At 38.0% G+C, this 15,569-nt stretch overlaps 1 protein-coding gene across 1 annotated transcript in view; it reads left to right on the plus strand.

Moving 5' to 3' along the window:
• The window catches only part of Lrrc9 (leucine rich repeat containing 9), a 73,161-nt gene extending 70,901 nt beyond the window's left edge, over nt 1-2,260 (plus strand). The window contains 1 exon segment of the mRNA XM_060387634.1: nt 2-2,260. Within this exon segment, the coding sequence (XP_060243617.1) occupies nt 2-87 (86 nt within the window). The 3' untranslated portion in view covers nt 88-2,260.
• The last annotated feature ends 13,309 nt before the right edge of the window (nt 2,261-15,569 follow it).

The raw sequence follows: 15,569 nt of genomic DNA on the forward strand, positions 1-15,569 counted from the left end.
CATCTGTCTCCTCCTCTTTTACCGCACCAGAACATAACATCTCCAACTGCACAAATGTACCAGAGCCAGCAACACGAAGGAAGGTAACAGCGATCCGTGTGCTGTTAGCGTTCTTCTCCACTTAAAAGCTCTCCAAAGTTTCTCACAGCGTATAAAAATAGTGACTTTTACCATGTACTGTTATTGCGTACTTTGCTCGCTGGAAAAAAGCCCTTAACGTAACAACTTTCTTTCCCACATACACGAAACCTTTGCCAAATCTCATAGATTTGTATAATAAATCAAAAGGTTTTAAAGTGACAATTAAGGTTGAACAGTGTTCCAACAATAGAAAGCACTCCCTAGTGAGAAACATCAAGCTTAACCACAGAGCAACCACCTTCGCGTTTCCTCCGACCAGCTGCCCTCACGGGGTGTGTGGTGCCGTTCACCTGTATTTTGAACAGCAAATAAATTCAGCATTCTGAAATCGTCAAGTCAGAGAACTTTGTAAATGTTCCAGGCTTCCTTCAGGGTACCCTCTTACCTTGCCTCCAGTGTAGGGCTACCCCCGAGCCCAGCCCAACCAGAAGAGCCTACCCCCTTAGGGCTCACGCAGCGCCTCCTCCGGTGTGCAGCATCCCCCTGCCTGACTTTCCGAGAACTGGCCGCCCTCCAGCTTCTTCGCAGCTCCACTGTCGCAGGTCCAGCTTGCTGCACGGACCCCCTCGCTGTAATCGGCTGTTTTGGTGGATCTCGAGGCCGACCTCTGAGGTTACATCCTCCCTATGGTCTTTTGGGAATTGAATGCACATGCAGTTCAGAAGCCGCCCACCGCACCGCTGCGCTGCTTCCAGGCAATCACAGACACTAGCATTCACAGTTACCACTCTCATTAACACTGAGGTGTTGAATGGCCATTATGTGATTTGTACCTACCTTGTTTCTTACAGAATTCCTGGGAGTGACTTTCTCAGATGTATCCACCTAAACATAAATGAGCGTGGACCAGCAAACACTTATTTTAGCAGTCATGCAGAGGCTAGCAGACGGCAGTCAATGAAACACACACACACATACACTCCTGATGTGGCTGAGGCACTTGTTAATCTCACTTAAACTTTATGGTTGTTATAGTTACTTGCCCCAATTTCTGTGGCAGTCACGGGCCACTCGTTATACTCTCTGAGAAGATGAAAGCGGAAGGACATGAATCAAATGCCAGAAATGCAATTGCTTGCCTCCGGTATTTGAAGCAGTCGGTTATGAGATCTCCCCGTGGCCTGTCTTTGAAGACTCACTTGGGTCTGTTGAATAACTACGCCTTTAGAACGGGATGAAACTCCATTTCATCGGTGTTTCAATTCGTGACTACAGGTCAAAACTCAGCCTCAGACCGCTTGCAAAAATCACATCACTGCAGGCACAGTTGTTTGATTAGGAAGTGAGACTGCTCTATTTTATTATTATTCTCTATTCTTTTTCTGAGAGTAGGAAGCAGCAGATCAACACGTCCATTGCTAAAGCACGGCGAGTTTTGCTAGCTGAGTTTTGCTACAGATTACTTTTTAGGGCTATACCTGGCAGTGGGAGAAAAGCACCCCCCGGGACAACTCTCAACTTGCCTAGAGATCAGTGCAGAAAGCAGGTATCGTCGCTCGTTCCTCAATATACTCAACTACGGACACTGCTGCTTCCTCTTCTTTAAGTTGATGACTAGTGGGCTGGGGACATGACTCAGGTGAGAGAGTACCTGCCCAGCCTAGCATGCACAAAGGCCTGGGTTGACTAGCTATCCCTGTGTAAGTCAGGCATGGCGGCCCACAGTTATCAGGGGCAGAGGCAGGGGCAGTTTGATGTTCTGAGCTACAAGAGTCCCTGTCTCAGGAAAAAAAAAAAAAAAAAAAAAAAGATGACTAAGTTGCCAGTCATATTTCGATATCAGGAAAGTATTTTCTCCACGTTGCATGTTGTTTTCATACTATTAAAATGTTCCTAGTGTAAACATAAGCAGTTTCTAGTCTGACTGTTCATACCTTATAATCTACCTGAAAATAGTTCCAAAGGTATTTCAGAAACTGTCATTTCAATGTGCATGCAATAACTTCGTGCTTTTTATTCGCTAAATGCTGGCTTTTGTAATTCAATCATGTGATATTTTAGTTTCCAGACCTAATTACAGATTGATTTTGCACTTCTTAGTGTGTGGTCTTTCAGTAGCCAGTACGTTGTGGACCTTTGTTCAGAGAACAACTGTGCAGTTCTCAAGCTGCCCAGAAGGTGTCTGGGTTGCTCTGCGGTTCCAACTCTTGGTGTCTGACAGTGTGTCCCTAGCGTGGAATTAGGACTCCTGTGCTCTTTGTTCCCTGTTATGACTGTAAATGAATATCAAACTTTAAAATACTAGGATAAAAAAGTGTAATATGTTTCCCCTGGGGAGACGTGTTCAAGAGCAAAATAATAATAAGAATAACTTACACATTACGCAAACTGAACACTTGGGGATATTTTTTTTCTCCTATGAATTTTTCATAAATGTTATGTTTTATTTTTTATGTTCATTTTTTAAAATTTGGGGACATTTTATAAATATTCTTTTTAGCTACATCTAAGTTTCTTCTTTAGCATAAAATAACTTAAATACATAATTTGATAGTGACACAAGGAATAATCCTAATCATGGGTTTAGGCATTGGTTGAGGCTGTGCAGAACACACTGAACACAGAACCAGCCTTCAGTAGCCTTCTCATATAAATCATGGTGCATTTACATAAAAACAGTAAAGGAGTGATTCTGAGCATGATTTGGCACAACAGATTACAATTCCTTTTCTGCCATGACAGCAGATGTCCCTGACATGATGTTCAACTCCCCTGGGACTATCAAATGGGTTAAGCTAAATGTTATTCCTAGTAGATATTTTTGTCTCCGTCCATTCCTATTTAACAAAACAAACGAAATACCATGCAATGCAAGTGATGTTCTTATAGGAGTGATTTTAGATGTCCTCTATTCCTGGCAAACGTTTTGAGTGACTTGTTCTAATACACTTCATAGATAAGCATGGCATGGACTGTCTCCCTAAAGAAAGTGTGGCTTACAAAAAGGATGCTATATAACATATGTAATACTAGATATTTTCCACTCCAAATTCATTGCCTTTTCAGTACAGGAATTAGCAATTAATAATTTTGTGTTATTTAGCCAGCAGTTTGTGCTAGCTTATTATATAGCCAGTAACATAAAGATTGTAAACTATTTCGTTTTCTTCCAATATATTTAACATAGAAATTCTACAATGCACGTAGTGTTGTTTTATTCTCAGTAATAATTGTATTTTGCATGCAATTAATTAAATGCATTATCACTTGATTTTCAAGTCCACACACAACCTGAAATATGAGAATTCAACATGCTTTAATTACAGAGTAAGAGCCTACAATGCTGAACTGAAAGTACGTGATGGGAAGCTAACCTTCTGATATCCACATATGACAATTAGCTGTAATTATAATTACCCGGTAATTATACAGCCCTATTTCTACAGCCCTAGATTCTTCTCTTGAATTAACTATGGTTGTGAATATTTTTTTCTAAAATGTACATGGTACCCTGTATGTGCAGGTGTACCCTGCATATATGTTTATAGGCATTAATGATATTCAACATGCATGTTATTAACTCGCCCATAAGCTGTCATACATTATGAGAAGCATTCAATGTTTTGAAATGTTAGATCTCTATTAGAGCTTCAATTAAATATTACTGACATCATAGGAAATAAATTCTCCTTAGTACTCTATGAGTAGAGGCAGAACCTATGGTTGAATTCCTTTGGTTATTAAGGGAATCTAATTAAGTCCATTTGTTTATGGATTAGAAACTGGTTTTTCATCAGAATATGTTGTTTCTGTAAAAACCCTCAAGACCTCAGACAGCCTTGAAGCACTTAACTGTTTTCTTGTTCATCTTCCTACACTTTGCTTCATTATTAAAATATTTCTAAAGAAAACCAACACTAAGTTGCTATTTAAGTTCACAGCTGCCTTTTATGACTAGATGGGCCAAGAACACACTGCCATTTTACTACAAACTGTCTGCTTCTCCATATTTTTATTTTACAAAAATATTAATTATGCCACGACAGCATTAATCTTTTAACTCACTTTGTAAACTATCCAAAAGACAGATCTTAGATTCAACTAATGCACTTTATCTTAAAATGTTGCTTTTGTACTGCCATTTGCTTATAACTAATTAATGATTTAATAGGAAAAAAACTGTAAGAATTTGTAACCCAAAACTAAAATAGCTAATCAAAGAAATGTAGAAATATATTCGAAACTATTGTGTACCTGAAATTATTTACCTTTTATGTTTATTGGGCCTCACCTTAAGTATACACTCTTTTGATTCAACATAAGCCACAGTTATCAACAATCTCCTTTTGCACATATGGTTGCACTGCCCATAGGATGGCAATGTGATGGGAGCTCCATGAAAGAAAATTAGAACACACTTTATTTCAGGTCCATCCTCTACTGGGGCAATATTTCCAGGTGTCCTGAGTTAAAGATGCATCAGGATAACACATTTTGGTACATTTTTGAATGAATTACATTTTAACCAAGCACAAGCCTGTACACAAAGTGTGAGGTGGTTTTTCACAAGTGTGAAAATGTATGATTTTACAGTTATGTAAGCATAAACCCATCATTCTACATTTTCTTCTGGTTTTTAGTTTTACGTTTCTAACTAGTTTATAAATGTGTAAAAGTATTCTATACCAGCATTTGTTTAAAACAAAAAAATAGAAATATTACTATTATATATAAATCATGAATACAACAGCTTTACTTTACTTTAAAAATCCAGTTGGTGACATTTAAACCCTGTAGCTAGTGTGTTCACAGCGTATGTGCTGTACATCTTCCTTGCTGTGAAATGAGCTTATTTTCTTTTTCCAGAAATTCTCTGTGATACTTTCACTGATTTGGCTTTACTGTTTGCACCATCTTTAACTGTAACTCGACGGTTACAGTTAAAACGTTTCTTCCCTCTCTCTTCCCTCCAAAACGGTTCACAACTGTCTCTCTCTATGAACAACCCCAAAAGGCCACTCTGTTAATATATATCATTTTTAAATTTCCAGTTATTTCTCATTTCTTCCTCTCAGTTTGGCTCAAACAGGTATTTGCAAACCTTGTGGCAGAGTCTCTCAAAGCCTTTCACGCTTTATGGAGGACTTTGCGAGCGCTCAATCGACGTTAATGGTGCATTTTTATTTAAGGACACAGAACAGGGAGAAGTCAATTTGAGGCCTCAGATGAACAAGTGTCTTCAGAAAGAATGGGCATAAGTGTGTTTAGAAAACAGAAAGCACAAGTGAAACGCTGTCCATGGAGCACTCAGGGGAGCCAGACACAATGGGAGACCGGAGCACTGTGGAGCTTTTTAAGCTCCATACAATTGGAGCAATGGACTTGATCCAACCAATCTATGTTAAACTGTTAAAAGACAGGTGAAAGGCAGAGCAAGCTGGAATTCTATAGAGAGTGCTGAGGAACAGCAAATGGAGAGCTAAATCTAAGAAGAATGAATGCGGTCACTGAACAGTGAAGTCAAAACTGGCACGTTTCCCTGGTTAATTTACCTTGGAAGGGCACTTTAGGTACTGAGCCATTAGAAACAACAAAACAGTATTTAAACTGCCACCAATTGAATTTTGAAAGAACCTAGTTTACACCTGGTATCTTATGAACATATTCATAAGCATTTATGTGTATGTGTGAAAACATAACATAGCTCATATAATTATAATAAATTCTCACAACCTTATAATCATCATCATTATGCCGAGCCACTTCCACTCAAAAAAGAATGCTGATTTATATTAATGGCAAAAGTACAAATGTGTAGTTATACAAACTTGAAACAGAGCCTCAAACTAGATGTCACACATTGCCTTTAGAACATAGAAGTATTAATATCAAATGGCTTCAGTTAGTTGAAAGAGGAGTTGTTTATTTTTGAAAAGTGTTCCTTAAATGTATTAATACGTTTGTGGCTTTAATAAGTTTAATATCATCATACAAGAGGGGCAAAGGAATAATAAAATTCTAGAATTTGAAACATGTTAAGTAAATGAAAAAGATGAATCCTACCTTAATTTACCCATCACTAGCAACTTGGACACATTAATTATTCTTCAAAGCAATTACTAAGAATTAACCATATACCAATCAGTGGTTTGGGCTGAAAGAAAAATATTACTTTATATATGTCATATTAGATAGCTCACTTAGCAAAACGACTGGAAATCAGTTTCAGAATGAGACCTCAAGTAACTGAGTGACATGCTCAGGATTCAGTTATTAATGGGTCTCCAGTGCCTTTGATGCTGTCCCAGCCCAGGAGCAGCGGGTACCACATGAGTGCCCCTGACCCCAGCAGCACTGGCTGCCATCAGAATCAACTGGAACTGTTTCTGGCTCCATGCTTCCTAGCCTGTCTACACTGAAAGCCCAGGAAGATGGCCAAGCTTAAGGCCACCGACCAGAACCCTGATTGTACCAAAGAAGAACATTTGAAATCTTCAATTTCCCTAACAGGGGCTGTGGCCCGCCTTCCCACTAAGGTTCTCTGGTAGCAAGTTCCATAAAAGACTTCAAATGATAGGAGGACAACTCTGCAGGCCACGAAATGATATGAAGAGCTCTAGTGGCTTGGACAGATGCAGTAGTGATCTACTGGTCTGAATAAAGTAAGAGGACACTGTGGAATTCTTCTTTTGTTGTGCCTGATTTCCCAGCCTCTTTCTTCAGGTTCGTTGTCTGAAAGTCGATAGCTGGTCTATCAGTTAACATTGGGATCAGTAGTCACGGGAGTGGGCACACACAGCCTGCAGTTGGGCAGTGATTTCTTTAGTTTACATCCTTCGTGACAATAAGCAGGAGGCTGTGACACGAGTCTCTGGCAGCCGTTTGCCGAAGAGCCTGTTTGAAGGAGAAGGCAATGAAAACAAAGTGATATTATTGACAGTAATATTTAGAGTCTCCAGATGATGTCTTAAGATATACCCTTTGACTTCTCAATTAAATAGCCAATAGGCTCCTGGGGACAATAAAATTGCTGCCATTTGCAACCAAAAATGTTCCTCGTATGATCCCTAACCTCAGTCTAGGGTAAGAAGGACAGTATCACTTTTATTTTGAGTTTCAATTACAGTAATTTGGAGAATATTGTTTAAGATTGTGGTAATAGAGATGTAAAACAAATTTATAAAGTATATTATTTTGAAAAGTAAAGAAAATAAATCTTAGGATCAAGAGGATGAGAAAAGAAACTTATGAGAATATAAAAATAGCATCCCCCAAACAGAGCCATAGATATAAGCAACTATACAAAAGCTTTATGTTTGATAAAGTAAAATTTCATAAGAAAGAACTGAATGTTTCATATGATTTTTAAGAGTGATATGGTAGAGAGTCTAAATAGCATTGTAATGAAAATCAAGGGACTGATATAGACAGGCCTATTAATATGTATTGATATAATCTTTACTTCCCTGGACCCCCCAGTTTCTTACTTCTCATGCAAGCATCTTTTACTTCTCAAGCTGTGATTAACTACCCAAAGTTTATTTTAGTCTCACAATTACATTTTTTTTGCTACAACCTATTGACCGTTGCATTTTCTGCTACAACCTAGGGACCAAGAAAAACAAAGGCACAGAAAATACGCAAGTGGTACATGTTTTTAATCACAAATTTCAGTTTACTACAGAATATGATTTAGTGACATTAAAGATTCTTTATTGGGCTGGAGAAATGGCTCAGTGGTTAAGAGCACTGTCTACCCTTCCAAAGGACCGGGGTTCAATTCCCAGCACCCACATGGCAGCTCACAACTGTCTGTAACACCAGTTCCCAACCCCAAGGGATCTGACACCTTCACACTAATGCACATAAAAAAAAAAGAAGATTCTTTATCAAGCTGCTCTCTGCATTCAAATCTTTAAAATTGTGGTGTACTCTTATTTTGTAAACTAGACCCCTCTTTTATTTCTAAGACAGAAAAAAAAAAAAGACGCACGGCTTCCTGAAACCTTTCTAAAACTATTGCAATGGAATACACAGAACAATTTTTAAAATTTTTTTGATACAGATTATATATAATTTACATGTTATATAGTGTATGCATGTATTTTGAGATAGGGCCTTAAGAAGCCTAGGCTGGCCTCCGACTCCTCAGGTAGAGAATGACCTTGACCTTCTGTCCCCGCTGCCTCTACCTCCTGGGTGTTAGGATTATAAGGAACTGTGTGCTGCTGTCTGGTTTACAGAATCCAGGTCCTCCTCAGTGCAAGCGAAGCCCTGAGCCAAATGGGCCACACCTCTCCTCCCACCACAGCCATTCTGGTTTTGTAGACTGTGATGAACTGCACATAAAGTTTACCATTTTACACATCTAAGTGTTCAGTTCACTTACAACCATCATCTTTATGAATCTTTAAAATCATTTTAGCCAAACGCTCAGAACCTTGACCCCATAAAATAACTTCCCTTTCCTCTATCCAAGGCATCTGCCCTATCTGCTGTTTCACTTTTTTAGCTTTATGGATCTGACTACTATAGATAACTCACATACATATAATTATATCAGTATAATAAATTTGTGAGTGGACAATTTCACCAGACATGCTTTCAAAGATTTATCCATATTGTAGCTTGTGTCACAATTTTCTTTCTTCTTAAAGCTGACTAAGAAGCCATTGTATGTAGACATCATACTTGAATTAGCAATTCATCTACCTTTGGGCTATCTTAAGTGCCTTCCTATGAACATATGTGTACAAATATTCACTTGAATCCTTGCTTTCAGAGCAGAATTGCTAGATTATACGGTAGCTCTAAGCAATTGTTTTTTGAAGAACCACAGTACTTTCCACAGCAATGCACAAAAAGGCTATTACACATTAAAATAGTTTACCATATATCTCAAAATAATATGGTAATACTTAGAAAACAGACATAAAACGGCTGTCCAAAGTGGCATCAAAACATCATCATGATATTAATAAAATTGTCAGTTAAAAATTTTCCAAGTTTCCTCACTTTTCATATTTTTACAGAACTGGAACACCTCATATATCTTTTTATTCTGTATACCTAAGTCCTCCTATGATATTACAAAGACAATATAATCATTGTGTGTGTGTGTGTGTGTGTGTGTGTGTGTGTGCGTGCGTGTGTGAGCAGGGTCTTAGTATAGCCCTGGGTGTTCTGGAACTAGCTGTGTAGACAAGACTGGCCTCAAACTCACAGACATCAACCTGATTCTGCCTCCCAAATGCTGGGATTAAAAAAGTGCACCAGCACACCTGACCATAATCAGAACTTCAATGTGTGTGTTATGTTCAACCAAGAAACGTACTGTAATTTTCTCAATCAAAAAAGCATGCATCATTTAAGTTGCTAAAGATTTTTTTTTCTGGCCTTATAAATATATATTAAACACATTTAAAATGGATAAGTACTTTCTTTTAATAATTTCCATGGGAAAATATTGCTCAGTTAAAAGGTGTGCATTTTGACAGGTGCCAATATTAAATTTGTTTCCAAAGTGGTTTCATAGATTTGTCTAATTCCACCATTCTCTAACCAGTTATCGTCCACCTAATAAACACAAATGAGTGGGCATGCAGTGAACTTCCCAGGTTGTCTGGCATCAGGCCAGTTTAATCTCTGTTTACATACAGCACCGATTAGCAAACAGGTAGTGCAGGGAACATTCAACACAACCAAAGTGCAATTGCTGCAAAGTTTCCCTTTTTGCTGCTGTTGAAAATAATTTTCACACAATATCAGTTTCCCCTTCTCTAACTCCTCCAGCGGCTCCCCCCTCCCAACCCATCCAACGCCACACCTCTCTCTCTCTCTCTCTCAAGTGAAGTTTTAAAAATACAGAATTTAAGAAAAGGGGAAAAAAGGTACAAGAAACACACACACAAAAGCACAGACTCATACACACAAAGAACCCATAAAAACACAAAAGTGCTAAGTTTTTCTTAACTCATTTTGTTCATTTCTTTTTCTACTTTGTAAATTTTAGTCACTAAACCACAACCTCTTTAAGTTAAATGCAGCTGCCAAACTGTTTAGCACAGATTTTTTTTTTTTTTCACGTAGTAGTCATCAGTTGGGTTAAATTTATTCCACTGTGTGTTTACTTTTCATTGACTGGGAATAATTTTTTAAATCGCAATTAAACAGCAAATTAGTTAAAACTTGGGTTAAAATAAATTTATGTGGAATAAAATTAGCAGATAAAGAGGGACCCTTATAACACTGCTGTGAGAGTCCATGTGGTATTCAATTCTACCCAGATTGTAAATGATAATAGGCATGTTACTAGGACTGTCAAAGTCTTCCCAAAGCAATCTTAAAGGCTAATCACACAGACAATCGCTCTTTTCATTTCTGTCGCAGTAACAAAAATTTAAGCAATATCTCTTGATTGAAGTTGTCTTGAAAATTGCCGAGTTTGAGACCTTATTTTAAAATGCAACAAGCCTGACATATTAAACGCAATTTGCCATGCAGCCAGGAGAAAGAAATGCAGTGTTTGCTACCTTGTTTCCTAATTGTTTGTGATTGCTGCCTGTGTAGCCCGAGCACGTCATCTTCAGAATCACTTCTAAGGGCCTTGTCATCTTTGACCACTAGTTTTAATCAAAAGGAGGCTAAAAATAAAACGGTTCCACTTTTGTAAGGCACAAACCTTCACAATGGCAGCTTTAACATACTTTTTATTTAACTGACCTTCAAGAAAAAGCTCTCAATGGGCAAACTGTTGGTTGGCTCTTAATGAATTCTAATTGATTAATGAAATCTAATTTACAGTTACTCAATGTTGATCATGACAAAAACCGCTCTCTCAGAGAAAGCAGTTATAAATGAATCGTGTTTTTGTGTTAGTCTATACAGGACTAAGTAAAGCTCGTATTTAACTGTTATTTAGAAAGTCTATGCAATTAAAAAGATTTCTTGTACTAAAAGTCTTATAAATTTGTCTTTATTCATAGCCCATAAATGTGATCAGTTTAACTAGAAAGTAAGAGCAGAAACAGTTATCTGGAAATCCAGGGCTGTAGCCCAACCTCTCGCCATCCCTGAAGGTGACTCTGGTGGCCGGCCCAGTGTTGAATTACCAAGTCTGCTGTAGACACTGAGTTTTAATTCCGACGTCGGCTCTGACCTAATAGTTTCCAAAGCTCTGTGAAAATCAGGTAGTTCTTCCACAGTGGAGAACAATGTTTTTCTAAATTTGTCATTATTTTAATACTTAACAAAGGTCTCATGCTCATTTATTTAACACACAGTTACTTAATTCATGCTTGACAAGAAATGAGGAAAATGCTAGCCTGGTAAGTGACGATCATGCAGGGAGATGAGGTGTTCCAAGGTGCTGTCAGGTAGGGAGGCTTCTGTGCAAAAAACGGTAGAAACCATTTTCCTAAAAGAGGAAGAAAGGCGGCTGAATCTCTCTTGTTCTTAGAGATTCCTCAGTACCTCCGGAAGCAAATGCTTTTTGCTCTGTGCATCAGTAGGAAAGGAGTTAAAAACTCCCTCTGCACGAGCTCTCATGACATTTAAGCATTTTTAAGACTTTCTACTTGTTTTTGCTTATTGAGAAGGAGCTCAACTAAACAGAGTATTCATCAGAAGAAATAGAATCAATGTTTTCACAGCCTTTTCTAGAGTAGGGTTGGGCATACCAACTGCATGGTAACAAGCTGACTTGGGAGTAAACTGAAATTCAGAGGATATGCCCCTATACTGGATTAGGAGACTAAAATTTTTTTATTTGATATTTGTGGTATGGAAATAAGTATATTTATTATATTTGTTAAGCAAGGCATATATACCTTAAAAGAAACTTTGTTTCTAAAATGTTCTTCATTTCGTTATTATAAGAAAAATAGGGAAATAAATCCATGGGCTGCTTTTATATAAAAGCCAAAAATAAAAATAATCCATTATTTCTTAATACACAGTCAACTATATAAGTAAATATATTTTTGTACATGTTCCTTTTTAATTGTATATGCAATTTCTACTAAATAGTAGGAAGCAAATTTCTGTATAAAAACAAGTATCTAGTGTCCATCTTGAGATTAATAAAGGTTTTCTTGAGTTTAAGAAAATAAATTTTTAACTAGTGAATTAATTTTTTAAACTACGTGTGACTGAGGCGGATGGAAGCCCGTGTTTGGGAAAGTGTGCTGAGATTAATAATCCGTTTTTAAAGTGGCTTTCAGGTGTGCACTCACTCCGACACGCAGGGCAGCACGGGGAGCAGGCGCCATGGTGAATGTCCATCAGGTGCCCACGGCTCTCGCCGTGCTGGAGGAGGGGGAGGTTAGGCGCCTGCAGAACCGCTGTGGCAAGGTCCATGCCTGAAGTGCTCCCCAGATAAGCCTGAGGACTTCATCGACCATGTTTTGGAGACCTTGTACATTGGGATCAAGAAAGGACTCACTGACGACAGACAGCAGACACATTTATGCATGGTGAATCTTGCTATAACCTCTGTTTCCAAAATGGCTAAGGAGTCTTCAGAGAACGAGTTCGGTCTGGTCAGAAAGACCTTGGAAGACTCCGAACCTGGCTCTGCTTCTTCTGCAAACCTTTTGTGATTTAATGCTTGCAAACTTTTGGTTAAAATTGTTAGGAACAACACAGAAGGGATTAAAATACGTGTCCCCTTCTCTTCAAGGTCTGCTCACCCCCATGAGGCTGCAGTCTATCCCAGTTTCATAGCTGTCCTGCAGAAATAAACACACACCAAGCATACACCGGCTTGTAGCCAGTTTTACTAGATCTAAACATATTATACAAATTGCTTTTTTTGTTTGTTTGTTTGTTTGTTTGTTTGTTTTCAACTTAACACAAGCTGGATATCTCTGTGTGGGACTCCCTGAAGGTATCCTTTCAGGAAAGATCTAGTTTAACCCATTTTCTACTGAAGGAATGTCTGTGCTTTTTGTCTAAGGATGCTTTAAGCGTTTCTTGTAAAAGCATTGCTAAGTAGTTATGTGAGAGAGCTGACACGCAGGTTTCCAGAGATAAAATTTCCACATGGAAAGGTATTTTAAATTTTGTTGCAGCCAAGATAAATATCAAAAACTGATCCTCTGGACTACAACTTATATTTTATGTATAAAACTTCTTTGCCAACTGTGGCTTACTTCCTCTAAATAACTATCTGAACAACCTCTAATTGTTAATGTCTGTGTTATCCTGAAGGCAGCATCAGCATATAAATTATAAGACGTAATTTAAACTAATGTGGGCTTTTCTAGGCAAGTGATGATCTTAAAGAAAAGGAGAGATTATGTTTCCAGGATTTTAATGGCAAACACGTTAATATTCAGATTTTAGAAGGCAGATACCAAGAAAAGGATAGCTACTTCCAGTTACTGAGTTCTAACTTTAGAAACTATTATTAATAACATGACAAGATAAAAGGGTATCTTTGTAATTCAGATGTAACTTAAATGTATAGACAGATTTAAATTTATAGCTTACAAATATGTAGATATTTACAAAAGTAGTATACTTTTAAAATTTGGACTTCCAGTGAAATTACCTTCACATTTTTAAAAAAAAATTAAATGTACCCCAATTTAAAAGGGAAACAACACTGGCCAGGCATGGGTGGAGCACAACTTTAAATTCCAGCATGTGGAAGGCAGAGGCAAATGGATCTCTGTGAGTTTGAGGCCAGCCAGTCTACATAGTGAGTTCCAGACCAGCCAGAGCTACACAGTGAGACACTCTTAAGTAAATAATTGCTTTTGTTATGAGTTCAGGAATAGCCACTCACTGACTACTCGGACACCAGACTGAGCTCAACAGATGTTTATTGAACGCTAAACAGAAACTGACTGGCCAGGGCCATAATCTGGACTATGAAGTTGGTCTGCTCTTAAAGCAGGTTTTTTGTTTTGTTTTGTTTTTTTTAATACAAAAAAATGTATCCAGGTAGCAACCAGGTTAAAAAAACCAAAACAACAAACAAACAAATAAACAAACTGTACCCAGGTATAGGAAACAAACTGCAACTAGGTAACAACCAGGTAACAAAAACACAACCAGGTATCCAGGTGTGGAAAGCAACTTACATCATTTTGGCAAGCTAGACAGAGCAGTTCTAACTGACCTTTAATTTGATTGGTTCTACAGTTGGGAGACTTCATAGTGTGTTCAGGTAACAAAGTATACAAAGTTTGAGAAATGAAACCACAGAGACATACTTAGAGACAAAATGGCTTCTAATATGCTAAAGGCTACAGCGGGTGTTACAGAGGAGCCATTGTTTTGCTAAGAAATAAGGTAGGTCTCAACAGAGGGGCTATAGAGTTTAAGCAGGCTACAAGACTTTGAGCCTGCAAATAGTTCTGTCTCCTCTTTAGGAACAACTATATCCCTCAAATTTTAGTTTCCAGTAACGTTAGTTCTTAAATAATAAATTCCCTTAAAAACTGCATGTGAGGCTCACACCTGTAACCTGAGCACCTGAGAGGCTGACCCAGGCAGACTAAGAGCTCAAGACCAGCAGAACCACAGCCTAGCCTTAAGAACAAGAACAACAACAAAAGGAAACCTCCGAAAATCAGAACTTCAATATGTGACGTTATGACAAATGACAGTGAAATTTAAGAGCTAGCCAAGAAAAATTTTAATTCCTTAAAAAAAAAAAAAAAAAAAAGCTCATTGTAAAACTCTCTGTATAGACCAGCCTAATTTCAAACTCACAAAGATCTGCCTGCCTCAACCTCCCAAGTTCCGGGATTAAAGGTGTGTGCCACCGGCCCTGAGGAAAAATTTCAATTCTTGATAACAAAATCAGAAAACTATCTTTTTAAACCTGTAACACTCCCCGCCAAGAATTACTGTAATAAATTTTAGAACTATAAAATATATCTTACAAGCAAGCATAAAACCAACTAGGTCAAGGCTATGATTATGTTAGTCACTGTTTATTTCACAGTCATATGTGTGTCTGTGGGACACAAAATGTTTTCTTTTGAAAGGTGTCACTCCCTGTCATTTAACGTCCTATCTGAGTCACACAGCACACATGCCTGTCAGCATAAGGAGACGATCTGAAGTTCCACCTGCCACATGATCTTTTTAAAAGTACGTATGTCGGGGATGTGGCTCAGTTGGGAATGTGCTTACCTAGCATGCACAAAATCCTGGAATATGGCCTTTGTCACAGATTCATCCCACTAATTCTACTGGCCTTTTATAAGTAGACCACAGCTGTCCTTCATTTTCTCAAAATACTTTGCATCCTACTTCTGCATTCCTGTAATCCTCAATGTCCTTGTTCATCTCCCAAGTCACACTTTGCTAAGTCCCTCGAGAATTGTGTTATTTTATTTGACCTTTTGCTAAAAGAATCAGTGTTGTTACTGGTAAATAAGAAACCACGATTTCAATAACCGTTGGTGGGCCATTGTGTACACAAATAGTAGCTAACAGCTTTATACCACATAACAGATATTTCAACAACAAGA

This window comes from Meriones unguiculatus, chromosome 7 (assembly GCF_030254825.1).
Source record: "Meriones unguiculatus strain TT.TT164.6M chromosome 7, Bangor_MerUng_6.1, whole genome shotgun sequence".
Taxonomy (NCBI): domain Eukaryota; kingdom Metazoa; phylum Chordata; class Mammalia; order Rodentia; family Muridae; genus Meriones; species Meriones unguiculatus.